This window comes from Salvelinus sp. IW2-2015, linkage group LG26 (assembly GCF_002910315.2).
Source record: "Salvelinus sp. IW2-2015 linkage group LG26, ASM291031v2, whole genome shotgun sequence".
Taxonomy (NCBI): Eukaryota; Metazoa; Chordata; class Actinopteri; order Salmoniformes; family Salmonidae; genus Salvelinus; species Salvelinus sp. IW2-2015.
The window spans coordinates 47,110,994-47,138,845 of record NC_036866.1 but is presented as its reverse complement, the minus strand read 5'-3'; the positions used below and the strand labels follow the sequence as shown (position 1 = coordinate 47,138,845).

General features: G+C 42.9%; 2 protein-coding genes and 1 long non-coding RNA gene across 11 annotated transcripts in view; 1 reads left to right on the top strand and 2 right to left on the bottom strand.

Annotated features, from left to right (window-relative positions):
* The window catches only part of LOC111952361 (CUGBP Elav-like family member 2), a 71,745-nt gene extending 64,610 nt beyond the window's left edge, over positions 1 to 7,135 (bottom strand). For 6 of the 8 annotated variants that reach the window (XM_023970947.2, XM_070435321.1, XM_023970949.2 and 3 more), the window contains exon 1: positions 5,967 to 7,135. In XM_023970947.2, the coding sequence (XP_023826715.1) occupies positions 5,967 to 6,088 (122 nt within the window). In that variant the 5' untranslated portion in view covers positions 6,089 to 7,135. Of the gene's footprint in view, positions 1 to 1,818; positions 1,948 to 2,217; positions 2,537 to 5,966 lie in introns of those variants that run through there. The other 2 variants (XM_070435323.1, XM_070435324.1) reach the window with 2 other exon arrangements.
* Positions 972 to 7,334, top strand: LOC111952363 (uncharacterized). 2 transcript variants are annotated; one of them, XR_011474221.1, is made up of 3 exons: positions 972 to 1,160; positions 5,493 to 5,639; positions 5,849 to 7,334. It is a non-coding gene; the product is annotated as an uncharacterized lncRNA (long non-coding RNA). The 2 variants fall into 2 exon arrangements; XR_002875718.2 differs by having other exon boundaries at positions 974 to 1,160; positions 7,060 to 7,334.
* Positions 7,335 to 13,996: 6,662 nt separating this feature from the next.
* LOC111952375 (transcription initiation factor TFIID subunit 3) lies at positions 13,997 to 27,829 on the bottom strand. Its single transcript, XM_023970981.2, has 7 exons — positions 27,487 to 27,829; positions 25,901 to 26,152; positions 20,109 to 22,009; positions 19,938 to 20,020; positions 17,965 to 18,193; positions 15,362 to 15,468; positions 13,997 to 15,127 (listed from the first exon to the last, which is right to left on the bottom strand). Exons 1-7 carry the CDS (start codon positions 27,650 to 27,652, stop codon positions 15,013 to 15,015), a joined length of 2,853 nt encoding a protein of 950 aa, XP_023826749.1. The 5' UTR covers positions 27,653 to 27,829; the 3' UTR covers positions 13,997 to 15,012.
* Between the last annotated feature and the right edge of the window lie 23 nt (positions 27,830 to 27,852).

The window sequence follows — 27,852 nt, the reverse complement described above, 5'->3', positions numbered from 1 at the left end:
ATCTGCGGGACAGGTACAGGATGGCAACAACAACTGCCCGAGTTACACCAGGAATGCACAATCCCTCCATCAGTGCTCAGACTGTCCGCAATAGGCGGAGAGAGGCTGGGCTGAGGACTTGTAGGCCTGTTGTAAGGCAGGTCCTAACCAGACATCACCGGCAACAACGTCGCCTATGGGCACAAACCCACCATCGCTGGACCAGACAGGACTGGCAAAAAGTACTCTTCACTGATGAGTCACGGTTTTGTCTCACTAGGGGCGATGGTCGGATTCACGTTGGTGGAGAGTGGGGTAACATCTCACAACAAGAACTGGTAAATCTGGTGCAGTCTATGAGGAGGAGATGCACTGCAGTACTTAATGCAGCTGGTGGCCACACCAGATACTGACTGTTACGTTTGATTTTGACCCTCCCTTTGTTCAGGGACACATTATTCCATGTCTGTTAGTCACGTCTGTGGAACTTGTTCAGTTTATGTCTCAGTTGTTGAATCTTATGTTCGCACAAATATTTACACGTGTTAAGTTTGCTGAAAATAAACGCAGATTTGTGGAGACACAGGATTTTTCTTAACTTTAAGGATCCCAATGTTGTTTAAACGTTCACACCCCTATTTTAAAAAGTAGTCAATTTTCTTCTACATTCACTGATTGCTCCAACTCAGGAATCCCCACACAGTTGACAAGTTTAAAATGGTGGATCCCTCAATGGCAATGTTCATGCTAAAACAGTTATATCAATGATGAGTCCTCTAGCTATCTCTATGACAACAGGCACAACTATGAAATAAAGCAATTTACCCCAAAACAACTTTAATGCCACGTGCGTCCACTTATATAAATCCATTCGTAACAACTTAACCATTAAGAAACGAATATTCGATCAAAGAAGCTTCATGTAGTAAATTAGCAATTAGATTTTTTGTTGACCGTATTCGACAAGCTCATTGACCTTCATACATACATTTTCGTGGACAGACTTTGGGCGGAGTAAAACCTCTCGCTTCACATGAACATGCATAAATCCATCATCCAACAACAGCTGCGAGTTGGACAGGTCAGGGGTCGAAAGATTTCCCATGAGCATTATGACAAACGTATTTGTTGCCACTACAACAACAAAAATGTATTCCGTCTTGCATGGAAAAAGGAAACGGGTGAGAATGCTTCCCGTCTGTTCTTATCTAGTAGGAAAGCATWTATTATTTGTCAGTCACCGTGTTTTAATGCAAATCCATTGATCAGACCATTTTATAATCAATATCTGGGCAAAGGATTTGTTGTAAAGGGTTTACGTTTGTAGCCATGTAGGCTATGCATGTCCCGTATGTTTCAGGAACTTGGCTACAGAGCCAAGCCCATATCTAGATATGGCTAGAGGGATTTCAGAGTTAACGGTGACTAGCAACGTAGAGCCTTGAGCTTCATACCCTATCTATGGGTGTGGGTTGAAATCCACTCATGGTAAGCCGAATTAGCCTGGGGGCATTTAGACTGGCTTCCTTTGCCAACAATCTATGTGGCGGTCACACGATTTTCATTAAAATTGCTCAGAAATGTATCACGTGTTCTGCAAGCCACCCTACACGAACCTCCATTACGGGAAATCGATTTGTTAACGGGGAAACTAGCTACAAATACGTAGCAAACTGCCTCTCCGTAAAACACGCCGAGTACAAACGCAAGAAATACCTCGCCAAAAAAAATTACGTAAACTGTTACATTACATAGCGACTGTTGTGCAATGCTTGCCATCAAAAGCGTTGCAATGGGTAGTAACATTGTTAGTTGAAGTAAATTTCTGTCATGACCTACCCGAACCGAAGACTCCGTTGCTGTTCTGCTCAAGCAAGCAGCATTAAAAAAAACAAAGGGCGGCTGCCGCGTGTGCACGTTTCTCCCGCTCGCACAGTAAACACACAAGCAATACGACTTGTATAAACTTTAGAATGACGAGTCCGATAATGTCTGGAACGTCTTAACTCCGGAAGCAAATGTCACTTGACTAGTATTTCATTAGCTAAGCCGTAAACACATCTCAGTGAACTACTGTATAACGTTAGCGAGCTTATGGTACCTCCTTTTAGCTTTCTACTCAAAACGTCGACATTTGTGGCGCGTTGGACGCAACTTCATGTGCGGGCGTTACACATTTATTTGCAAGTCGTTCAAAAATGTTGACAAATACATGTCGGTTAGGCATTTGCTACTTACTTTGTGTCTTCCGAGCTCATCATCAACCGGCTTTCGACCGTCCTATCCGGAAGAAAATCCAGACCACTGTATGCCGAAGTCATGTTAACGAGCTACAGTACAACCCACCACGCCGTAGTCTTTCAACAATGAAAGTAATGGCTTCGAGATTCAACTGCTGCGCGACCACAAAACGGAGCCAGGGAGGGGGGGCCTTCTACTCCAAGCAGCCGAATGCGAATACTAAGTCATCAGAAGCGATTGACATTCGTCTTCTGCATGCCCCAGCTCATTTCTCCTCCAATCCCCAAATTGAAAAATAAACTACAAGCGAGCTGTCAACTGCAGGGAGAGCGAGAGAGGGGCGTGACTACTTCTATTCCCTGTCAAGTATGTAAAACATTTGACTAGGCCGGGGTTCCAGTTATTTTGTTTGCACGTCCATAGAATCCATACTTTACTTGACTATTTATTGTCAGTCTATTTGAAGTAGGCAGCAGTTTACACAAGTGTATTGGTACTCTAACCACCCATGGCTCAATCTGACCTAAACGATATGCTTGTGAAATATGACAGGTGTTGATCGAAGGAAAAGGAGATCCCAATAATCCCCTGGCTAGACTACTACAGAACCAAGACAGACAAAAAGAGATGGATGTTTATATGTATCAAAAAAGCTGTAAAACAAAAACAGCTATTTTTGTACCCCAAAGAGGGTGGATGGGTTAACAAAAGAGATGGACATTTTGTGAGAGGTAAGAGATTATCAGAGAAAGGGAAATTATAGGCTATGGCAACCCCATTCCATGAGTCCTTAGCTCAAGCACTTGGCTATTATTGAACCAGTCAAGTAGTAATAGGAAATCCCCTTTCTATAATACTCTTCTCCAATAATTCAAATGAAATGCTCAAAATGTTTGGTTAAGACACTCAAATCCGAGTCCCACCCTATTAATATCTGGGCCAGTATTCAAAAAGCTTGTCAGAGTAGGAGTGCTGGTCTAGAATCAGGTCGCCCCTGTCCATATAATGATATACATTTTTATCTAAAAGACAAAAGCATCCTATATCAGCGCTACTACACCGAGACTCTTTGTGGATATTGGCCAAGAAGAAAAGATCATTAAAATGCTGTTTTTTCCCCAGTCATCCTGAGTTTTTGGATGTGTCCCAAATGGCTCGCTATATAGTGCACTTCTTTTGGCCAGAGTCCAGCTTGCCATTTGGGACATAACCCTTGCTTCTATAAGGGTCACAGGTCATGTTCCCCTTTTGTGGTATTGCTGTTGTTTTCTTGGAGAGGGGGAGCCTGTCTTTCTTTGTTGAACTCGACTTGCTGGGCGAGGTTTCCCTATACAAACCCCCATTGAGGGGGGACAGATCACAATTGTAAAGTACTGTTTGTACCACAGCAGAGCAGGCACCAAATGGAAGAAAACAGACTGAAACAGAGAGGGAAGGACTAGCTGAATTGTTTAATAAGAAACGCTTGTTTTCGCTTTCCGTTGCTAAACATGTTGCTACGTTGTGCCCTAATGAATACAACCCGTAGCAGAGAGGGGCTGGCGGCCTAATTAACTGGACTGGAATAGTTCATTCTAGCACTCACAGCAGCTGCACATTCATAACCCCCTAAAATATTATTGGGAGTGTCTCACCAAGTTTCAAATTTCAAGTTTTATTAGTCATACGGGATGCGCATGGTATACGTCGTCCAACAAAATTCCTACTTGCAGGTTCCTTCTGCAGACTYACTGATAAGAAATATCCTGTTTGTGAAATCCCGGTTAATCCTTGTATCCAAAGCAATTTTCAAGGCAGACTACAGTGCAGATTGTGTTGATTTTAGCGTTTCAAAGTGTTATGGCGCAGCCAAATACATACAATATGACTGTGACCTATTTTACCGTATAGGCTACATTCAGACAGGCACATACAATCTATGAACGCCCATTAGGATTTAGGGGCTGGGGCTGCTATAAAAAGCATCTATCAAAGCATCTCTTGGTTCAGATAKTATGTTGAAATGTTACGCATTTGGACTGTAATCTGATATTACTACTATCTCACACAACATCAAAGTATGTGTGAGCTTTTGACTAGGCTATAATTGTGTTTAATCATTTTAGATCTCTGAAAATCTCTCTAAGAAGATACATTGCAAGAGGGACATGACAGCCCCCTTGTTTGGCCATTTTAAATGACAGCACCTTTGTCTTGTGGTGGTTATTAGTCTTGTGGAACCAGACATGTAAGTCTCTGAATATTACATATGGTCTGGCATATGAGATATTAATTGGGTAGCCTACAGTACATCACAGTTCCCCATTGTACACTAAATGACCCATCTATTTATGGAAGAAAGTATAAAACATATTGTGCCGTAAAATATTAAAAAATAAATACTATTTTATTGTTGCAATGGAAGCATGTTGCTTGGAATGGATTGTATAGTTAGTTATTGGTTGCCGCCTCTTGACGTTAGCCTCACATGTTTAATCTCTCAGATTATTACTATCGTAATCCTATGGTAATCTCTACACGTACCATGCATTCTTTGTTTACATCTTTCTGTTCTGTGGTATTATTTTGCAACGTGGGACTATCTGTATGATCCCTGCCCCCTACAAATCAATTCATCTAGCATTTGATTTGCACCCCTTCTTAACCAATGGTGGAGCGGGTCAAGTAAAAATAGGCCAACTGTACAGAGCAACCCAAATATGTTACATCACCTATGTTTGTATATATCTATCGTCATGAACTTGCTGCCTGCCTATCTGCCTGGCTGACATCATTTCTCTCAGCTCTGAAAGCACTTGCAGAATGGCGACCAACTGAAGCTGGTGCTCTCAAAATGGAGAAGGAGTGGGAGAAGATCTGTGTATGACTCAATGTTCTAATCTGAAAATAAATGCAGATTTTTTTTATAGTTCGGCTGGCTGTTATGTTGGTTAACACTAACCTTATCAGATTAGTTTGAGTTAGGTTTTTGGTGCTGGGGCTGGTAATACTGGTTTATGCAAATGTCTTATTGGATGATGTAAATGTTTCTGTGCCCTGCAGTAGATTTGCAGTTTATATTGGTTTTGTCTGAAGGTGTTAGGGCAAGGCCTGGATGGATGGACTTGTTCGCACCACTGTCCTGTTCTGTGGCCTCTCTTTCATACAGTGGTAGATCCCTGTCCCTGCGTCACTGACTGACAGACTGACAGAGACCCATTTCTTCATCTTTTAATTGTGAGTGAAAGTCACACCTATTTTTAATTTATTTCTTCAACTTCTTTTCATTTCAGGGAGATGCAACTTTCCCGATCCCTGTGGACCAATACATCAGTATTGTGTATTCACAATACATTGGTTTTGAGTCAAATAATATAAGAAGGGAAAATGTATTTATTCACATTTGATTTGATGATAACTGCAATCAACAGGATCAATAGGTGAGTTTGTGAAGATGACTGAAGGGGGTGGATTTTGGGCAGGGGGGGATATTTTCCCCCATATCACAAGATAGCTTGTGTCTCTTTTCCTTTCAGTGAAAAACATACACATCACAAATCTACCCTAACCCACCATGGCATGAGAATGAATAGTTCAACTGAAAACAATGAATTGGTCCTATAACAATATCCATTATTCACCACCACAGGGACAAATAAGCATTATAAACACTGGCTAAAGCCCCAACCACAACAAAAGCCAGCCAGGCTAGATCTGATTCATTCATTCTGAATGAGGGGCCAAACCAACATCCAAGGACAACGTACCTCAGAGATCCTAGGTCCTCATTCCTGACGGGGACACCGGCGGCGGAGGCAGAGGGGGGACAGCGCATGCTGTTGACGTATAAGCTCTGCACCAGGGCTAGCTCCGACGAGTGTTCCAACATCGCACGGTGCTCTTCCAGAAAAATCCACCTTCTTATGTGTGTTAAATGGACACTTCTCTTCTTCTCACTATTTCTCCCTCTCTCCTCTCTATCTGGGTAGCTTTTTTCTCCCTCTCTATTTCTCTCTCGCTCTCTCTCTGTTTTTCACTCCCGCCCCTCTCTTTCTCTCCTCAGATGTAGTGCAGTAGAGCGGCACACACCYCTTTTGCTGACTGGCGTAGCTGAAATAATCCTTTTTGACAGCTCATCGTGGGCTAATGCATTGTGCAGCCCGGTTCGCAGGCTGCAAAGCTGCGGCCACAGTAGTACTCTTCCTCTAATTGACGCCCATATTAGGAAGAGTCCAGGAAATTGGACAAGGGTGATTTATTCCTACTGTCACACTGGGCAGACTGGGAAGAAAGGGGTAAATAAGGGGAAACGTCTGCAAAGTTTGCCAATGGATCTCTGGATCTGTGTCTTTCTCAGGTCCTGGGGTTGAGTGGGTTGTGGTATGATCCCTGTTTCATGTTTTGCATGTATTTGAATGCTTGGATACAGGAGAAATACAGGCCAAATGTAGGTCGAAACCAGGTGTTGTTGTGACAAAGCAAATACTGTACATACAKGCTAAACCTCAGGTACTGCACTTGTGGCAGGAATCATAAAGTGTGGTCCAACCAAAGTCTGTGTCAAGCAGGGGAATCGATCCAACAAGCAAAGCAYCACACCCTTTTTATAACAGATACATGAATTTGTATGTAAAAACTGGATTCTGACGTGTAAAACTTCAAATGTTGAAATGATTTAAATGTTCCAACAATTCCATCTACTAACTCTGCAGTTACATGCAGATCTTTTGGTGGAGATTTAATCCGTGAAAACACCAAATATTTAACACCGGGAAATATTTATTGGGGCACGGCTTTTATCCAAAACCCTTATCCAGTCCAGTCATACCATCATTGTCTGAATAATCTTCTTTTGGACAGGAGGATACGCATATGTCATTTTCTTCACATTCCCTGGACTGACTGATGATGAACCAGAGGATGAGAAGAGAGAGGTACAGGGAGCGACAGAGGAGAGACACAGAGAGGGGCAGACGGAGCCAACCCTGTCTACCTCTATGTACCCTCTCTCCAACTACAGCATGTTGTCATTATTACACTGGTGCAGAGATGGATAGCATAGCTTGCTGTATGTTTAGTCAGTAAGAAAACATTCTGGTGAGCATGGGTATCTTAATAAAGGAAGGATTACGCTAGTCTCCTCTCTGATGGCATTTTGTTTGCATGTTGAGCCTGACATGAACAGAAATCTCTCTGCAATACTTTGCGATATGAAATATAGCCCCAGATTACRTTCCAAATGGCACCATATTCCCATATAGTGCAYTACTTTGGTCAGAGCCCTATAGGACCTGGTCAAAAGTAGTGCACTATAAATGGAATAGGGTGCCATTTGGGACACAACCATTATCATATCCCATGGCAGTGTAGCATATTAGTTGTTTGACCATGTCAAATACTAGTGTGGTCAGTTGTCATATCTGTTTGTAGTATAGCCAATTGTTCTTCTAGCGTGCGTCTATTGTCTTGTTTGGCATGACAACACACGGTAGAGACGTTGGCTATAGCACAAACGGATCTGGTAACTAGGCCAGTCAAATGCATTCTCGACTTCTTCACATAAGATACACACACGTGAAGGGCAGTTTTACATAAAGTGTTGTCACAGACCCTGGAGCCATTGGCCACCATCAACTGACAACAGGAACCAAAACATGAAGAGGCATACCCTTATGTCGTTTCAAATWACTGCCCTAATTTGCATAGCTTATACACCTACAATAGAGTTACCAAAATGAAAAGAAGTACGGCATGAAGTCAGATAATTTCCTGTTTATAACTTTATGTAGTTTAAAACTACTGCTTGAGTACCGTCATTTGCTTGGCAACTCATCATAGTCCACCCGGACTACACCACAGTGTTGTCAAAGTRAAGAGTATGGCAGAAAGGAGTACAGTAGGCAGAGGAAATAAACGAGAAAATATTTGACGATGGCATGCAGCCAGATGTTTTCCTGTTGGTGTGTATAGTTCCTCCTTTTATTCCAGGTACATAAAGAAACAACCTAGTGTTTCAGTCTTACAACTTTAAGCTGAAATTTGCTCTGTAAGTAATATCCTTCTCTGACTCTGAGAGCCCAGGAGAAAATAAATCTAGGCCTCCGACCCCCTAAGGCGTTCTCTCTTGCTCTCTTTCTCATTCTCTCTCTCTCTGACTTTAAGTAGGAAAGTCATTTGAAACAGGGTCATGTATACTGTGCAGTACATGTGGATGTGTGTGTGTGCTGCATGTGGGCCTGGCGGGTATCATAGGGGATAAGACTGACATGGTGAAGGGGATCCTCTATTCCTCTGATCTGAGCATAAATCCCTCTGGTTTCAGCCTTGCTCTTACACACTTAGTTTCCGCTGACATAAATATTTTAACGCTGATGTTGAAATCCTAGCTAGTCTTTGTGATGTGTTGCTGCACCATATAAAGCAGAGAGCAACTACAGAGAGCAACTAAAGTTATTGTAATCTTGCACTAAGTGAACTTACAGTATCTCCTGAAATACCTCTGATCCAAGTGACACATTCAACAGTAGGCTTGATTCTAATGGACGAAAATTGATTTTGAAAGTAAAGCTGTATCTATTACAGAAACATTGAAGTTAAATTAATCAGGAAATAACATCCAATTCAAAGTAACACTTTCCAGAAGGTGAATAGAATCTGAAAGGGAAGTCTGCACATCCGTAAACCAACCACGTGTTAGGCTACTGAAAGACACGTGAAAGGGTTTGAGACCTCTGTCAGTCTCTTTCTTTCTCACTCACGTGCTCCCCATGACCCAAAGTGACAGGGTCGGTTTGTCTGGTGACTCAATGTTCACTAGCACTGCAGAAAGGCTTTTTTATGAAACTGGAAAACAACTACCAGCAACTGTCTACGGTCTGATTGTGAAAACAGATTGTGAAACTGCTGTCTGTCTGTCTTGTTTTGTTGAAACCTCCATGCATTCTTGTGTGAAAATGAAACCTCCATCCATAGGCTTTGGTTCTGGGTGTTGGAGGTGTCTGATAGCTTTCATTGGGTAATCTCAAATGAAATTGCATTGGTCACATACACATATTTAGCAGGTGTCATTGCGGGTCTAGCGAAATGCTTGTATTCCTAGCTCCAACAGTGCAGTAGTATCTAAAAATTATTCACAACAATACACACAAATCTAAAAGTAAAAGAATGGAAATGGGTTGGCGCCCCCCCTTGGGTTTGTGCCGTGGGGGAGATCTTTGAGGGCTATACTCAGCCTTGTCTCAGGATGGTAAGTTGGTGGTTGAAGTTATCCCTCTAGTGATGTGGGGGCTGTGCTTTGGCAAAGTGGGTGGGGTTATATCCTGCCTGTTTGGCCCTGTCCAAGGATATCATTGGATGTTGCCACAGTGTCTCCTGACCCCTCCTGTCTCAGCCTCCAGTATTTATGCTGCAGTAGTTTATGTGTCGGGGGCTAGGGTCAGTGTGTTATATCTGGAGTATTTCTCCTGTCTTATCCAGTGTCCTGTGTGAATTTAAGTATGCTCTCTCTATTTCTCTCTTTCTTTCTCTCTCTCGGAGGACCTGAGCCCTAGGACCATGCCTCAATTACCTGGCATGATGACTCCTTGCTGTCCCCAGTCCACCTGGCCATGCTGCTGCTCCAGTTTCAACTGTTCTGCCTGCGGCTATGGAACCCTGACCTGTTCACCGGACATGCTACCTGTCTCAGACCTGCTGTTTTCAACTCTCTAGAGACAGCAGGAGTGGTAGAGATACTCTCAATGATCGGCTATGAAAAGCCAACTGACATTTACTCCTGAGGTGCTGACTTGTTGCACCCTCGACAACTACTGTGATTATTATTATTTGACCATGCTGGTCATTTATGAACATCTTGGCCATGTTCTGTTATGATCTCCACCCGGCACAGCCAGAAGAGGACTGGCCACCCCTCATAGCCTGGTTCCTCTCTAGGTTTCTTCCTAGGTTTTGGCATTTCTAGGGAGTTTTTCCTAGCCACCGTGCTTCTACACCTGCATTGCTTGCTGTTTGGGGTTTTAGGCTGGGTTTCTGTACAGCACTTTGATATATCAGCTGATGTAAGAAGGGCTATATAAATTGATTTGATTTGGAAATGAGAAATATATGCATATTAGATCAAGCAATGTCGGAGTGGCATTGACTAAAATACAGTAGAATAGAATACAGTATATGCATATGAGATGAGTAAAGTAGTTTGTAAACATCATTAAAGTGACTAGTGTTCAATTATTAAAGTGGCCAGTGATTCCAAGTCTATCTATATAGTGCAGCAGACTAAGGTGCAGGGTTGCGTAACCGGGTGGAAGCCGGCTAGTGATGGCTATTTAACAGTCTGATGGCCTTAAGATAGAAGTTGTTTTTCAGTCTCTCGGTCCCAGCTTTGATACACCTGTACTGACCTCGCCATCTGGTTGATAGCGGGGTGAACAGGCTGTGGCTCGGGTGGTTGATGACCTTGATGATCTTTTTGCCCTTCCTGAGACATTGGGTGCTGTAGGTGTCCTGGTGGGCAGATAGTTTGCCCCCGGTGATGCATTGGGCAGACCGCACCACCCTCTGGAGAGCCCTGCGGTTGCGGGCAGTGCAGTTGCCGTACCAGGCGGTGATACAGCCTGACAGGATGCTCTCAATTGTGCATCTGTAAAAATTTGTGAGGGTTTTAGGAGCCAAGCCAAATTTCTTCAGCCTCCTGAGATTGAAGAGGAGAGAGAGAGGAGAGGGGGGGAGAAGTCTTAACCACCCAGCACCATAAGAGAAATTTGGCTAAGATTATCAACAGGACTAGGCAGTCATGGTCATCACGAGAGGAGATCATGTACCTGTCTACTGTCTCGTTTATCACACCGGAGAGGATACAGTTTGCTTGTAAAAAGGATTTGCACGACATTTACATTATTATTACATTAGCAGGGAAGAGCTTGTATAAATCCAGTTTAATTTCAAATGCCAAACTTGTGTACAGAATGTTTGCTTGCACTTAACTCTGTACATATAATGCTTCATGGCTTTTTATGAGCATGTATGAGCCTACCACACTTTCTTACAAAGGCTGTTGCATAAACTTTGTTACATATTGAAAGATTTGTGTATTGTTGAATGAATGCATTGTGTTGCATAACCTGATAAAGCTAGCAGAGAGCCATGAAAGCACATTTTTATTTATCTGTACAAACCACCTTAGGTCATTAATGAGCTTATTTTGCATGTGCAATAGGACACTTTTTACTTCTCTTTTTCTAAGGCCAGTCCCCTTTCACTTCCTCCTTGATTTCTTCACATCAGACAACCTCGTGTCTCTTCTCCATTGAGGGCCAGCTGTGTCACACACACACACACACGTTCTCTATCTCATAACGTTCTCTAAAGGCCTATGTGCAGCATTACATTATTAGCTCTCACCTACACTACCCACCCAGCCAGCCAGCCACCCACACAACACAGCCCAAGCATGACAGTAAAATGCATCAGTTCTGCTTCCGGCCTGGCCAAAATGGTCAGTTTACAGTAAAAATGTCATCAAGATGAATAGCCCACATCATCTGATTCAACTGGTCTAAAATAGACCAAGATGAAACGCCCAGCGTGAGATGTACCAAGCTGTGACAGGCAGCAGAAACTTATACTGTAGCTCGTTTTCCCCTTAAAGGTGTAAATGAATCTGCAATAGTTACACCTGTTCAATGGTTATTTCATTGAACAGCTGTAACTATTGCAGATTACACCTTTAACAATGAATGAAATGTGTGCCCATTTGGGATACCTTCCAGATGTGACAGACGCCAGAAACTAATACTGTAGCTTCTTGAAGGTGCAATCTGTGATAGTTGCCGCTGTTCAATGGTTATTTAAATGAATGATATATTATATACCCATTGGAGTACAGGCTGTAGCTTTAAATACCATCACGATGCAAGTTACAAACTAAGTGCCTCCCAACTCATGGAGTGACAGAAAATGAAAATATTGCCTGTTACTATGGAGATGAGTTCCCATGCTGTTGCTATTCTTATTATTTGCACAGATACTCTTATACACTGTACATAAGTGAGTGGTAAGTGATACGTGATCTGGAGCTCAAAAACAAAAAGCAAAATGCATTCTTCCTATACAGACTGCAAAACAGATACCTAAATTATGTTTTTAATAACACCAATCACCGGGTGTCAGCAAATTATTTTGTGATCTCTGCAAGTGTTGGTTTTCTTTTTTGCTGTTCAATCAAACATTGCGCTCAGCATTTTACCTACAGGTAGAAAAGCAACAAAATATTCTTCTGCATGATGTAGGCCTCATTATAAACCAATTTACTAGTCTATTATCAATCCCATAGCACCTGTGGTTTGTTGCGTCATGGGGGAACAAAAGACAGACACTACAAAAGCAAGTGGACTGTCATGATTACAGTTCAAAGGCAGTAAATGGAGTTCTCCAAATGGGCCAAACTGTATACCAGAGAGACATTCCTTCCAGTTTCTACATTCAGTATTTGGGAGCACATGCTTTTTGATGAGCATGCTGTGAGCAAAATGAATTCCACTTCGTCATGCACCAGAATCCAAAACATTGTATAAGAGCTTCTCTCTCAGGTCTTCTTGGCATGTGAAGACACCTGCTCGTTCCTGCATTAAGAATGACACCATGTGGTCATATGGAGAAATGCAAAATCTGAAGATTTGCTGTGTAATGGTACATAACTGTGCTGCATATTGCCTGACAGGAAAACCATGAAATGGGCAAAATGTTCATATACACCCATCATATACCCTGCTCTTACTTTTTACTCGTATCTATCCTGATGCCTAGTCACTTCTCCACCTGCCTACATGTACATATCTACCTCAATTACCACATATACCTGCACCTTGATACTGCACGGTACTGCTGTATATAGCTTCCTTCTTGTTTTTTCTTTTTCGTATTTAACTCTGCATCATTGGGAAAGAGCTTCTAAGTAAGCATTTCTCTGTATGGTCTACACCTGTTGTATTCGACGCATGTGATGAATTCAATTAGATTTCATTTTATGTATTACCACACCAGGAAGACATTACTCCTTAAACATTCTGAACTAAGCTTTACTTTAACATCCTACTTACCTTAGCCTTTTTAAGCATTATAATAAGAAAGTATAAAGGTTCATACATGTTTATAACAAGAGATAAAGCATTGCACCAGTTGGCTTTAAGTAAAGTAAAATGTTACCGGAGAGTGTACTTGAACATTCTACACTAGGCTTTCAGCCTACTCGAACATTCTGCACTAGGTTTTAGTACTTGAACATTCTATTAGACTATACACTAGACTTTTGGGTGCCAGTCCATTTCTGCTCTCTTGCCAACTCCTTATGGTATTTGGACATGCATAAGGAGTTGGCAAGGGAACAGAAACATTTACTTGAACACTCTGCACTAGGCTCTTCTTGGGTGCTACAGCTGAGACGGCTAGTGATTCACCTCCAGCTGGTGACAYGGATATGTTTTGAGCAGTATGACTCCCTGCTCCTCAGACAGAAATCCAAAGGCAAAAATGACATACTACTTCTTCATCAAAACATTTTCTGATTAATTTAACAAATTCAAATTCACTGTTTTGTTAAAATATTTCCACTGTATTTTCATTCATTAAATGCATCAAAACAAAGGGGAAAAAATGTATAGGGAAAGGTTCAAAATTGCACAGAACAATCAATGTAAATGCATGAAGGAAGATAGAAGTGCGTATGCCCTCAAATTATATCAAAGTAAAGTTGCGTACAGAGAAGTTAAGTACAAATGAGTGCATTCTTTTGAAAAAAAAATTGGATGTCAATGAGACGGTTAGTCTTTAATATTGTAAATATCAGCAAAATGAGATACGTGTACAACGAGCACAGCTACAGTATAACTCTGATTGGGGGACAATTCATAAGGGGAAAAAATTAAAATGTAATTAAAAAAAATATACAGAAAATCATTAAAAACCAATAATTTGGAAATGGATTTAACAAGTCAGAAGACTYCTAAGAACAGAATGCACTTGGGCTTGGTTGGAAGTTGGTATTTACGCATTTTATAATACACACAAATGCAGTTACCTTTATATACATGACATATTTAAATGATACTGCAGAAAACCGGGGGGATCTGAATCTGTCATTCAGTTCGATGTTATTGAACTTTTTTGTGGAAATACTAGCCTTGTTCCAAGATAAGTTTGTGTTGTCTTGCCATCTCCAACTCAAGCCAAAGGCCATAGGAGTTGGCAAGACAGCACAAACAGATAACGAACGGACCAGGCTATAGAAATACTAACAAAACAACAAGAATAATATGAAGATGGATGAATGTAGATTTTTCTCCATACCATGCCAATGCTATCTTTGACAACATTGAACTCAACAGTGATCGGTTTGTAACCACGATGATGGAAAGGCATGATSTCTGTGACGACATCACACCTACTGAACGCTGGGCCAAGGGCTCTCACAACAAAGACTGTGTCCTAATTCTCTAGATTTAAACAATGGTGGAAACTCTCTCCAGCCAATGCTTACATCAACCCAATGCTTTTAGTGTGCAAGCCACATGCACACTTTGGGAGAAGGTTACAGAACTAGGACGTAGCCTTAAAAGCTGAGGTTGGATATGTGCTGGTTAAAGAGTCTGTCATTCACTAAAATCATCAGGATGTGTGAATGTCTTATCTGTCATGTTTTTAATTTCTTTGTTTCCTTTTTTTTTTTTACAGCCAGTGCCAAGAGTGTTCCAGTATGGCTTGAAGAAGCAGTCAGTCCAGCTAATGAAAAGTCCAAAGTGTGCTTTGTTTTGCATAGTCTCAATGCACTTTGTGCTTCCGCTTCTTGTGTTTTTTGTCCTTCTTCTTGCCGGCACACTTCACACAGAACCACTGCTGGTCCTCGGGAGGGGCCGAGACCATCCCAACACATGGCCTGAGAAGAGAAGGACGGAATCAGTGAGTGAGTGAAAAAAGGAGGGAAGTTGGAGTGACATAAAAGTAAAAGTGGATATCAGCTTTCCACAGTGCAGCATAAGTATATTTTCTCGGTTCAACAACTAGTATCCTAGTACATGTTCCTCACTATCCTTCTACAGCAATAACTAGTCATATCAGCTGGACTGAACCACAGTAGATAAATGAATGGATGAAGCAAAGCCTTTCCTACCAATGGTACCAGTCATCGCAGTCATCACAGCCGATCATGGGACTGCCGTCATCAGGCTTGTTGCAACCAGGACAGATCCAGATCTGGTTCCCCAACTCATCACGAATCTACGGAGAGAAAGTGTAAGCAACAAGACACTCAGGATTAAAATAAGAATATACAGTTGAAGTCGGAAGTTTACATACACCTTAGCCAAATACATTTAAACTCAGTTTTTCACAATTCCTGACATTTAATCCAAGTAAAAATTCCCTGTCTTAGGTCAGTTAGGATCACCACTTTATTTTAAGAATGTGAAATGTCAGAATAATAGTAGAGAGAATTATTTATTTCAGCTTTTATTTCTTTCATCACATTCCCAGTAGGTCAGAAGTTTACATACGCTCAATTGGTATTTGGTAGCATTGCCTATAAAATTGTTTAACTTGGGTCAAACATTTTGGGTAGCCTTCCACAAGCTTCCCATAATACGTTGGGTGAATTTTGGCCCATTCCTCCTGACAGAGCTGGTGTAACTGAGTCTGGTTTGTAGGCCTCCTTGCTCACACACGCTTTTTCAGTTCTGCCCACACATTTCCTATAGGATTGAGGTCAGGGCTTTGTGATGGCCACTCMAATACCTTGACTTTGTTGTCCGTAAGCCATTTTGCCACAACTTTGGAAGTATGCTTGGGGTCATTGTCCATTTGGAAGACCCATTTGCGACCAAGCTTTAACTTCCTGACTGATGTCTTGAGATGGTTGATTCAATATATCCACATAATGTTCCCTCCTCATGATGCCATCTATTTTGTGAAGCGTACCAGTCCCTCCTGCAGCAAAGCACCCCCACAACATGATGCTGCCACCCCCGTGCTTCACGGTTGGGATGGTGTTCTTCGGCTTGCAAGCCTCCCCTTTTTCCTCCAAACATAATGATGGTCATTATGGCCAAACAGTTCTATTTTTGTTTCATCAGACCAGAGGACAATTCTCCAAAAAGTACGATCTTTGTCCCCATGTGCAGTCGCAAACCGTAGTCTGGCTTTTTTATGGCGGTTTTGGAGCAGTGGCTTCTTCCTTGCTGAGCGGCCTTTCAGGTTCTGTCGATATAGGACTCGTTTTACTGTGGATATAGATACTTTTGTACCTGTTCCTTCAGCATCTTCACAAGGTCCTTTGCTGTTGTTCTGGGATTGATTTGCACTTTTCACACCAAGGAGACAGAACACGTCTCCTTCCTGAGCGGTATGACGGCTGCGTGGTCCCATGTTGTTTATACTTGCGTACTATTGTTTGTACAGATGAACGTGGTACCTTCAGGCGTTTGGAAATTTCTCCCAAGGATAAACCAGACTTGTGGAGGTCTACAATTTTTTTTCTGAGGTCTTGGCTGATTTCTTTTGATTTTCCCATGATGTCAAGAAACGAGGCACTGAGTTTGAAGGTAGGCCTTGAAATACATCCACAGTTACACCTCCAATTGACTCAACTGTACATCACACATCCAGCCTAGTGTTGCACGGTATACCGAAACTTCTGTACTTTTTTGATATTAGAACATGAAAAGCGGTTTGGTAAAAAAGAAGAAGAGATATTTCGGTAATTCTGTCAAATGTGTCTCACTCATCAAGTCTGTATCTGTGCAGGCTAACTTTCCTTGCTAGCTTACAGCTGAAGCTAACATCAATTAATTACCCTAGTACTATGTTTGTGATAATATGCAAACTATAACGCGAAAAATATACTGATTTTAAAGCTGATTGCCACCAACTTTATTAATTCACTTAAAATCGTTCTCTCTCACGTGTCTCACCCAAAGATGACCTATTGCCTCAGCGAACTGACTGTGTGTGAGTAGGGCTCCGACCACCGCCCCCCTCTTGCCTTGTGAATGAGTCATTACTGGTTAAAGAGACAGCGCGCACTTTTATAAAATAAGCTACTTCTATGCAAATGTTGATGATCAGTACAATAATATAAGTCCCAAATGGAAGATAAACAGATTGTCTGTAATCTTTAGCCCCGTCATATCATCCAAAACATGCTCACTAACTCTACTGCAACACACACTCCTATTGAATATATATTCACCTGTATTGTGACTCTGCCTAAGCTACATCCAGTTCATCAATAGAGATTTACCATTCAAATAAATTGCCATTATTTTGTTATGTAGTTAGATTGTTTTTACCAAAGTCACATTGATTGTATAATTTATTCATTAAAGCATACATGTCTGTCTCCAAAAAATTTGACTTAAAAAATGTCAAATGTGATGATGTTGAACTCAAAAGATGCCCAGCAACTGAACAGAGCAATAGCTGAGTTTCTCTGTCTGGATCAAGGGCCATTCTGGGACTTTGGCTAATATGCCTTGTGTTGAGTATTGTGATACTAAACCTGGTATCGAAGTCAAWATTCTGGTGTCGTGACAACACTAGTCCAGCCATGCACTACAGACATCATAGTAAAACTCCTTGTAAGCTATTCCCTGATGAATTTGCTATCACAAAAGGGGTCCCCGGCCCCCAAAATGTTTGAGAACCCCTGAGATAGAGGATAGGCATGACAGACACATAATTGTCTATATGGTTGAGGTAGAGGGTCTGACTGGGACTCACCACGTACGTCCTGACAGTTTCAGTGATCACACTGCGTACAGGCAGTTTGCTGGAGGACAGAATGGAGGCGGGGGAGAGCAACGAGGGTACAACTGGGGACAATAGGGGTGGAGGTGGTGGGGGCTGAAGGCGACTGCCAGGTCCTGATTTAGTGGCGGTGATCTTGGGTGCTGGCATCTTGGGTGGCGGCAGCGGTGGCTCGGAATTGGGAACCACCTTACTGATAACTCTGGAGATGGATATAAAGAGAAACAGAGGAGGGGGGGGGGGGGGTCAAACCAGAGCCTATGACACATTACTGCATGCGGATCAACAATACAGCTGCCTTGCTACACAGAGCCAACAGAATTTGTTCGGTACAGTATTTCTATGTATGGTTTCATATGTGTCTGTGTTGTATGTGTTTGATGTAACTGTAGATGTGGACAAATTAGAGTTCATCCGTAAAGTACATTACAGCCTTATTCTAAAATTGATTAAATTGTTTTTCCCCCCCCTCATCAATCAGCACACAATAGCCCATAATGACAAAGCAAAAACAGTTTTTTKGGGGGGGGGGAAATGTTTGCAAATGTATTAAAAAAACAACAACAAATATCACATTTACATAAGTATTCAGACCCTTTACTCAGTACTTTGTTGAAGCACCTTTGGCAGCGATTACAGTCTCAAGTCTTCTTGGGTATTAAGCTACAAACTTGGCACACCTGTATTTGGGGAGTTTCTCCCATTCTTCTTGGCAGATCCTCTCAAGCTCTGTCAGGTTGGATGGGGAGCGTTGCTGCACAGATATTTTCAGGTCTCTCCAGAGATGTTCGATCGTATTCAAGTCCCTCCTCTGGCTGGGACACTCAAGGACATTCAGAGATTTGTCCCAAAGCCACTCCTGCGTTGTCTTGGCTTAGGGTCATTGTCCTGTTGGAAGGTGAACCTTCACACCAGTCGGAGGTCCTGAGTGCTCTGGAGCAGGTTTTCATGAAGGATCTCTCTGTACTTTGCTCTGTTTATCTTTCCCTCAAACCTGACTAATCACCCTGTGTCCCTGCTGCTGAAAAACATCCCAACAGCATGATGCTGCCACCACCATGCTTCACCATAGGGATGGTATTGGCCAGGTGATGAGCGGTGCCAGGTTTCCTCCTGGCGTGACACTTGGCATTCAGGCTAACGACTTCAATCTTGGTTTCCTCAGACCAGAGAATCTTGCTTCTCATGGCCAGAGAAGCAAACTCCAAGTGGGCTGTCATGTGCCTTTTACTGAGGAGTCGCTTCAGTCTGGTCACGCCACCATAAAGGCCTGATTGGTAGAGTGCTGCAGAGATGGTTGTCCTGGAAGGTCCTCCCATCTCCACAGAGGAACTCTGGAGCTCTGTCAAAGTGACCATCGGGTTCTTGGTCACCTCCCTGACCAAGACCCTTCTCCCCCGATTGTTCAGTTTGGCTGGCTCTAGGAAGTGTCTTGGTGGTTCCAAACTTCTTCCAATTAAGAATGATGGAGGCCACTGTGTTCTTGGGGAGCTTCAATGTTGCAGACATTTTTTGGTACCCTTCCCCTGATCTGTGCCTCAACACAATCCTGTCTCGGAGCTCTACAGACAATTCCTTCGATCTCATGGCTTGGTTTTTGCTCTGACATGCACTGTCAACGTTGGGACCYTWTATAGACAGGTGTGTGCCTTTCCAAATCATGTCCAATCAATTGAATTTACCACAGCTCGACTCCAAGTTGTAGAAACATCTCAAGGATGATCAATGGAAACAGGATGCACCTGAACTCAATTTCGAGTCTCATAGCAAAGTGTCTGAATACTTACGTAAATAAGGTATCTCTTATTTAATCAATTTTAGAATACAGATGYAATGTAACAAAATGTGGAAAAAGTGAAGGGGTCTGAATACTTTCCGAATGCTCTGTAAGTTAAATGAAGGGACATATAAATGGACAGAAAGTTTAATTGAATTGAGAAACATACATTTTGTCCTGGCCAGCCCCAACCCTTAGGGTAAGCCTGGGGATGACTGGTGATGGGACAGCCACTGGAGTCTCCACCCTCACCTGTGACAGAGGGAAGAAAGGAGAGCAACCAGTTAGTCACTGTTATAAACGCTACACTATAAATCAATACTGGAAAAACACAACTTACCTTTTCGAGCCTAATCCTCTCTTTTTCCTTCTCTTTCTCCTTCTCCCGTTTTTCCTTGTCTTTCTCCTTCTCTTTCCTCTTCTCCTCTTTCTCCCTCTCCTTCTCCTTGGATTTTTCCCTCTCCTTTTCCTTCTCCTTGTCTTTATCTTTCTTCTTCTTCTTCTCCTTCTTGTCTTTCTTCTTGTCCTTCTCTTTGCTCTTCACATCCTTTTCCTGGAGGATAGGCGGAAGAGGAGGCAGCATGGAGGGGATGCGGAGACACGTCGATGGGCTGAACAGGGCAGGCATGTCACCCAAACCGAACGGGGTGAGGGAGGATATCTTCTGCCGGTCCTTACCCTTGTCCCGCTTGTCTTTGCCCTTCTTGCTCTTCTCCTTGTCCTTTTTTTTGTCTTTGTGTTTGTCCTTCTCCTTCCTGCCACTGCCATCCCCTCCATCTCGCGACTTGATCTTGATCACGGAGCCCTCGGGTCCGCCGAACCCTGACCTCTGACCCAGGAAGTGTTCCCTGAGGTCATCGTCCTTGTTACCGAAGTCCTTCCATGGCATCTTGGCCTCCTTGGAGAAAGAATCTTTGCTCTTATCCCTGTTCTTATCCTTGTTCTTCTCTTTCATCTTCCCCTTGTCCTTATCCCTCTCTTTATCTTTTGGCTTCTCTCCTTTCTCCTTCTTCTTCATCTTCGTCTTCAGCTCCTTCTTGAGTTTCTTCTTGATGTCAGCCGAGGAGACAAGCTTGTTCTTCTCCTCGTACATCTTGAGGAGGGGCTCAGGGGTCGGGGGCGAGGCGGATGCTGAGGACAGGTATGACTCGCCTTGGGGGTGTCCCGCATTTGGACCGCCCTGGTTTACTTTACGTAGGACCTCGTTGATGGAGTCGTCCATGGTCCAGTTCCCGGGGCCACCGCCTGCGTTGACGTGAAGCGGTGTAGAAGTGTCTTTACCCAGGCTGTTGGCACCCAGTGAGAGCTTAGGCGTTCCGCCTGGCTCCATGATAGTAAGCCTCCGTGGAGAGGAGAAGCCATCACTCTCTGACTCGGAGCCTGATGAGAAGGCAAACGGGTCAGGCTCTCGCTCAGCGCATGCCCTAGCGATCACAGCGTCGATAGAATCGTCAATATCAGCGTTGTCGCCGCCAGGTTCGCAGAGTTTATCAGAGACGAAACCCGCCAGCTCGCGGTCCTCCAGGCTTTGCTGCACGTGGATGTTTTCCTTCCCCATCCTCTCGCTGAGGGCCGACAGGGGAAGTCTCTGTAGGGCCAGGGCCTGAGCCTCTGCTTTTCCCTGGGAGTGAGAACCAGACTTGACTCCAGAACCCATTTTGGGGCTCTTGGGACTTTTAGGGCTCTTGGTCCGGCCCGGGGACTTTTTCCGCTCCTTGGAAGATTTGGGCGAGCGGATGGGGCTGCCTGACATAGCCCCACCAGCATTGACCCCCTTTGGGGACTTAGTCCGTGGCCTACCAGGGGATGAGCCTTTGGGCCCTTTGCGGCCTTGACCGCCATGAGACTTATGATCAGAGTGTCTCCCTGGGGTCACCGGCTGGGGTCTGAACAATGTCGGAGGCCCAGGTGTCTCTGGAGACAGAGACATTGAACCCATGCTGTCGTGGGAATGGGAGGCCATCATGCCTGGAGGGACACGCTGAGGGTTGAGGGAGGTGAGGGGCTCCCTGGGCTCCATGCTCCAGTCGGGGCTGAAGCCGGGGTGCATGCGAGGCCTCTTGGAGGTGGGCATCATACCCATGGCGGCGTCGGGGCTGTCTAGGTGTCTCTTCACAGGGTGGTTCTCATCGTTCACCACCTCGTCGTCATCCATGTCCTCGTCTGTATCGTCCAGCGGGACCTGCATGGCCTCGGCAGAGGTGCCCATGTCCGCCAGGGCTTCTTCCTCCTCCTCCTCTTCTATAGATGGGAGAAGAGAGAGAGGGAGAGAGGATGAGACACAGCAAAGAGAAGCAGAGGGAGAGTGAGAGTGAGAGAGAAAGTCAAAGGTTCATCACTGCCATTCAATCAATCTCGCCCTCTGATTAGTATTGTATTAAAGGACAAAGAAAAAAAGCACTGATTATCTGTCCATCGTAACCCCATTAACACACAAAAGCACGCACACGTGTCTCACGTAGGGCTGTTGCGGTGAACATATTACCGCTACTCCAGCAGTGATGAGTCATAACCGCAGTCAAGCGGTCACGGTAATCTCCTCTTAGGCACTCTGGACATGCATTCAGTACACAACTCGTTATCAACTGTCAGGTGCTAATGGCCTGGTACTCAGTGCTCTATTGTCCCTCTAACCACTCTGACATCAATGCAAATGCATTCGAAAATCCCATCAATCACTCATCAGAACAGTATCATGCTTTTAAAACTGACCTCACTGATCAATTTGAAGAAAGAAGTTCGAACAACAGGTTGAAACTGAGTGGAAAACATGGTCGTTGTGGATGTTGTTTCAAAGCCAAACCCAACTAAACGGACAGTGCTTTCTAAGATTAAATCAAAACACCCATAAGCATACAGTGCCTTCAGAAAGTATTCATACCCCTTGACATTCCAAATTGTGTTGTGTTACAACCTGAATTTACACCCCATACCCCATTATGACAAAGTGAAAACCTGTTTTTAGAAACTTTTGTAAATGTATTCAAAATGAATACTGAAATACCCCTGAGTCCACACATTAAGGAATCACCGTTGGCAGTGATTACAGTTGTGAGTCTTTCTGGGCAAGTCTCTATGGGCTTTGCACAATTGGATTGAACAATATCTGCCCATTATTCTTTTCAAAATTCTTCAAGCTCTGTCAAATTGAATATTATTATTCTGTACTTCCTTCTTTTCACTCTGTCAATTAGGTTAGTATTAAGGTGTTATGACAATGTTGTTGATCCATCCTCAGTTTTCTCCTATCACAGTCAATAAACTCTGAAACTGTTTTAAAGTCACCATTGGCCCCATGGTGAAATCCCTGAGTGGTAACTGAGTTAGGAAGGACGCCTGTATTTTTGTAGTGACTGGGTGTTTTGCTAAACCATCCAAAGTGTAATTAATAACTCAACTCATCCAGAACGCCGCAGCCCGTCTGGTGTTCAACCTTCCCAAGTTCTCTCACGTCACCCCGCTCCTCCGCTCTCTCCACTGGCTTCCAGTTGAAGCTCGCATCCGCTACAAGACCATGGTGCTTGCCTACAGAGCTGTGAGGGGAACGGCACCTCCGTACCTTCAGGCTCTGATCAGGCCCTACACCCAAACAAGGGCACTGCGTTCATCCACCTCTGGCCTGCTCGCCTCCCTACCTCTGAGGAAGTACAGTTCCCGCTCAGCCCAGTCAAAACTGTTCGCTGCTCTGGCACCCCAATGGTGGAACAAACTCCCTCACGACGCCAGGTCAGCGGAGTCAATCACCACCTTCCGGAGACACCTGAAACCCCACCTCTTTAAGGAATACCTAGGATAGGATAAAGTAATCCTTCTAACCCCCCCCCCCCCTTAAAAGAGTTAGATGCACTATTGTAAAGTGGTTGTTCCACTGGATATCATAAGGTGAATGCACCAATTTGTAAGTCGCTCTGGATAAGAGCGTCTGCTAAATGACTTAAATGTAAATGTAATAACTCCACCATGTTCAAAGGGATATTCAGCTTCTTTTTTTTTTTTTTACCGATCTACCAATAAGTGCCCTTCTTTTCTTTGCACCTGGTCTTTGTGGTTGAATCTGTGTTTGAAATTCACTGCTAGACCGACAGATCTTACAGATAATTGTATGTGTGGGGTACAGAGATGAGGTAGTCATTCAAAAATCATGTTAAACACTATTATTGCACACCGATTGAGTCCATGCAACTTACGTGACTTGTTAAGCAAATGTTTACTCCTGAATTTATTTAGGCTTGCCATAAAAAAAAAAAAAATTAATTTGTAAAAATATCAAAAAACATAATTTCACTTTAACATTATGGGGTATTGTGTCTAGGCCTGTGACACAAAATCAGAATTTAATCCATTTTAAATTCAGGCTCAACAAAATGTGGAAGAAGTCAAGGGTTGTGAATACTTTCTGAAGACACTGTATATGCTCTGTGTGAGTGCCATTTAGATCTCTGGAAATTTTATCTCCCTTTGGTTTAGATTATCCCCATTATGCAAAGTAATATTTCTAAATGGGTAGGCCTATTCAATCTTGTATCAACATTGGGATTTTGTATCACATTAGTGTCTAGATGTTCTCTCATTAACCACAATGCACTGCAACAACTTTCTTWTTTGTGAAACTATTCCACCCGATTACCTTAACAGCATTACTAGTATTGGATAACGAGGCGAGAGGATTCTATTCTCACTCTCGAGCAGTTTGACTAGAGTTTGATTGATTTGGCAGCTTAATTTTTATTTTACCTTTATTTAACTGGGCAAGTCAGTTCAGAACATATTTTCAATGACGGCCTAGGAACAGTGGGTTAACTGCCTTGTTCAGGGGCAGAACGACAGATTTTTACCTTGTCAGCTCGGGGATTYGATCTTGCAACCTTTCGGTCACTAGTTCAACGCTCTAACCACTATGCTATCTGCCGCCCCGGCTTTTAAACATTTATAAACATTCCGAAAAACATAATTCCACTTTGACATTATAGGGTATTGTGTGTAGGCCAGCGGGAAACAAAAGTCAATTTAATCCATTTTAAATTCAGACTATTTTTACAAACAAAATGTGGAAAAAGTTAACGTGTGTGAATACTTTCTGAAGGCACTGTATTAGAGCTTATGCATAGGCCTATGTGAGCCCAAGCCYGAAAAAAAATACAGAATTAAAATAATAATTCTGCCTTTATAGCCTAATACGCATGGCAGAATTTATTTATTTWAAAAAAWATATATATATTTAAGAGGTCTTTGATACATAATTGGTCTAGCCTATACTCCAAAAWTAAACTAATTATAGTACTGGACTGTATTATGCATACTGGATGGGCTGGTTACCTTATGCTACGCTCCAAACTTTCTATCCATGAGTCTAGGAGAGAACCTATAGGCCTAGGTGATGCTGTTGGCTCATTGATTGTGCAGGGTGGCTTACAGTTAGCCTACAATTATAGTGCATTTGTATTTGATTTTGAATAGCCTAGTAATAAAGGCATTTTTTTTTTTAATTTTCATAATTAATAGGCTGACATTACCTTTGGCTTCCATCTCCGCCTCTCTCTCCTTCATTCCTTTCTCGAGTGTGCGCAGAGAGAGGGGCTGTCAACAGTTTAATGCAATATGTTTCATTGTAAAAACATTGCTATCGATGTTCCAGAACAGATTTCACTTGGTTTCCCAAATTAAGCACTGGGTAGCTGCAGGAACACTGTTGGCGAGTCTATGGCATACAGAGTTTTGGCGGAATATAACCTGTCGCACAGCAAGAGGCTGCATGCTCCTCAAACAGTGGTTGATACGTGTAGTGAAATAGGCTAAGCATATAACATACATTCTGTTCTTCTGAAATACATTTTCTTCATATCATGATTCTTTAGACCTGCCTAAAATAAATAATGTATTTATTGTGATGATGTATATTAAACTAATTTATTAGACTTTAAATGTAGATGTTCCAAAGGCGCGCATCAGCGGCTTGTATGTGTGGAGGCCTGGAGATGTTAATGTCCTTATGTTAATTAACGGTCAATTACCGTGAGGCCGGCAGTCATTTACATAACAATAACCGGCTGACGAAATGTCATGACCCCCACAGCCCTAACCTCACACACACAGTTCCCTCAGACACACAATTAATATTGTTAAAGTCCTCACCTTCTTGCAAAGAGACCAAGGGTGGCATATAATCTGGAATGTATTCCCTCCTCTCCTCGGCATCCCCCCGTACCCCCACTCCAGGCTGAGGGAACTGCAGCATGTTATTTTTGCTGAGGGGGAAGAGAGGTGTCTGCTGGGAGAACCCCACAGGCTCCAGGTTATGGACATAGTCCTCCAGCTCGGACAGGCTCACACCCAGCAGTCTGAAGGCCTGGCCCACGTCCTCCAGTACTGGGTCTGTTCGCCCATCTAGGACGAGAGGAAAAGTGCATGCATGAGACGTGATCAAACCTTTATGTTTCCTTCTCCTTCTATGCATGCATATATGATGCATGTACTATAGATGGGTTAGCTGATAACTTAAGAAACGATACGCACACTTCAATGGGGCAGAAGTCTGTGTTATTGTGATTCTGGATGGCCAGATAGTTGGCAACAATGACTAGAAGCTTCTATGTGGGGGATCGTAGGTGGCTTGTTTCAGTTAGTTTTATCTTGTTCTTGATACCATGTTTTGTTTTGAGGTGTTTTGACTGAAGTCACGCCTATGCAATATAGCTCAAATTAGCAAGCTAGAAAACCAACAGCTGTAAGTACATATTTGAGAGACAAGTGCTCATGACATTGTGCAAATTTACTTATGTTTTCAATAAACATTGGAGACGAAATAAAGTTGACATGTTGTCAACAATCTAAGCCAACACTGTCTGTTTTGCCCCATAGTTGTGCATGCGTCGGTTGTTGCTAAACAACCAACCCGTCTATAGTATACACTATAACAAACTAACTGAGTGAGTGAAGTCTTTTACACCATTGCATGACGTAAGAGATTTTCAAAAACCAGACAGAAGTTGTTTTTTAGACCATCAATTATGCCTTCAGCAAATCATTGATTAAATTCAACCCAGGAAAGAAAGTGGCATTTACAGCTAACGTTACCTAGTATTTTTTTTAAGCCCATTTCTAAACAAGATGCCACACTGTTTTCATTGGAACTACAGTATGTTAGAACACTCCCCCATGTTGACATCTGAGCAAGCTAGTTAGCACACACACCACAGTATGACCCGTTTCAAATTGAGAAACAAACATGGTCATAAGCGACTAAATGTATATAACGACTGTAGTTAGCTAAACATTAAACATTTACAGCTAACGTTACCTAGTATTTTTTTTAAGCCCATTTCTAAACAAGATGCCACACTGTTTTCATTGGAACTACAGTATGTTAGAACACTCCCCCATGTTGACATCTGAGCAAGCTAGTTAGCACACACACCACAGTATGACCCGTTTCAAATTGAGAAACAAACATGGTCATAAGCGACTAAATGTATATAACGACTGTAGTTAGCTAAACATTAAATAAATGTAATTTTGGGAAATGACTTTTGCAAACCAACCTAGTCATTGTTTACATGACTAAGAGCTAGGCTAACTTTACTGTACAGTCTCTGACAACCTTAACACTAGGCCTTGATTGAAGAAGGCGCTAGTCACAGAGCATGGAATAAACAACGCGACCCAATACCTAGACAGATTAATTTAATTTACAGTGGACATGTCTGAAATACAGTACTTACATAGCTCCGAGTATCGATGACAACCCCTGGCTAACTGCTGGATATATCTGTGAAGAACATCGGAGAGCAGGTCGCAGGCTGTGAGCTGCACTGCATCCCAGCCCAGCGCTTGGCAGATCTGCGCCACCGACACACGCAGCAGCGAGCGAGCATAGCTCTCGCACATCTTGCTGACTTTAATAACGGTCCTAGTTTATTCAATCCCTACTATAAAACATCCTCCTGGTCTTCATGATGCATGAAATACGTGCAGGTTGTGAACAAAATGCTCGATGAGGGATACTGCTGACATCTATTCGAGTATATATGTTGGCGCTCTTGCCAGAGCCGCCATCTTGTTTCCACCGACAAACCCATCCCAGAAAA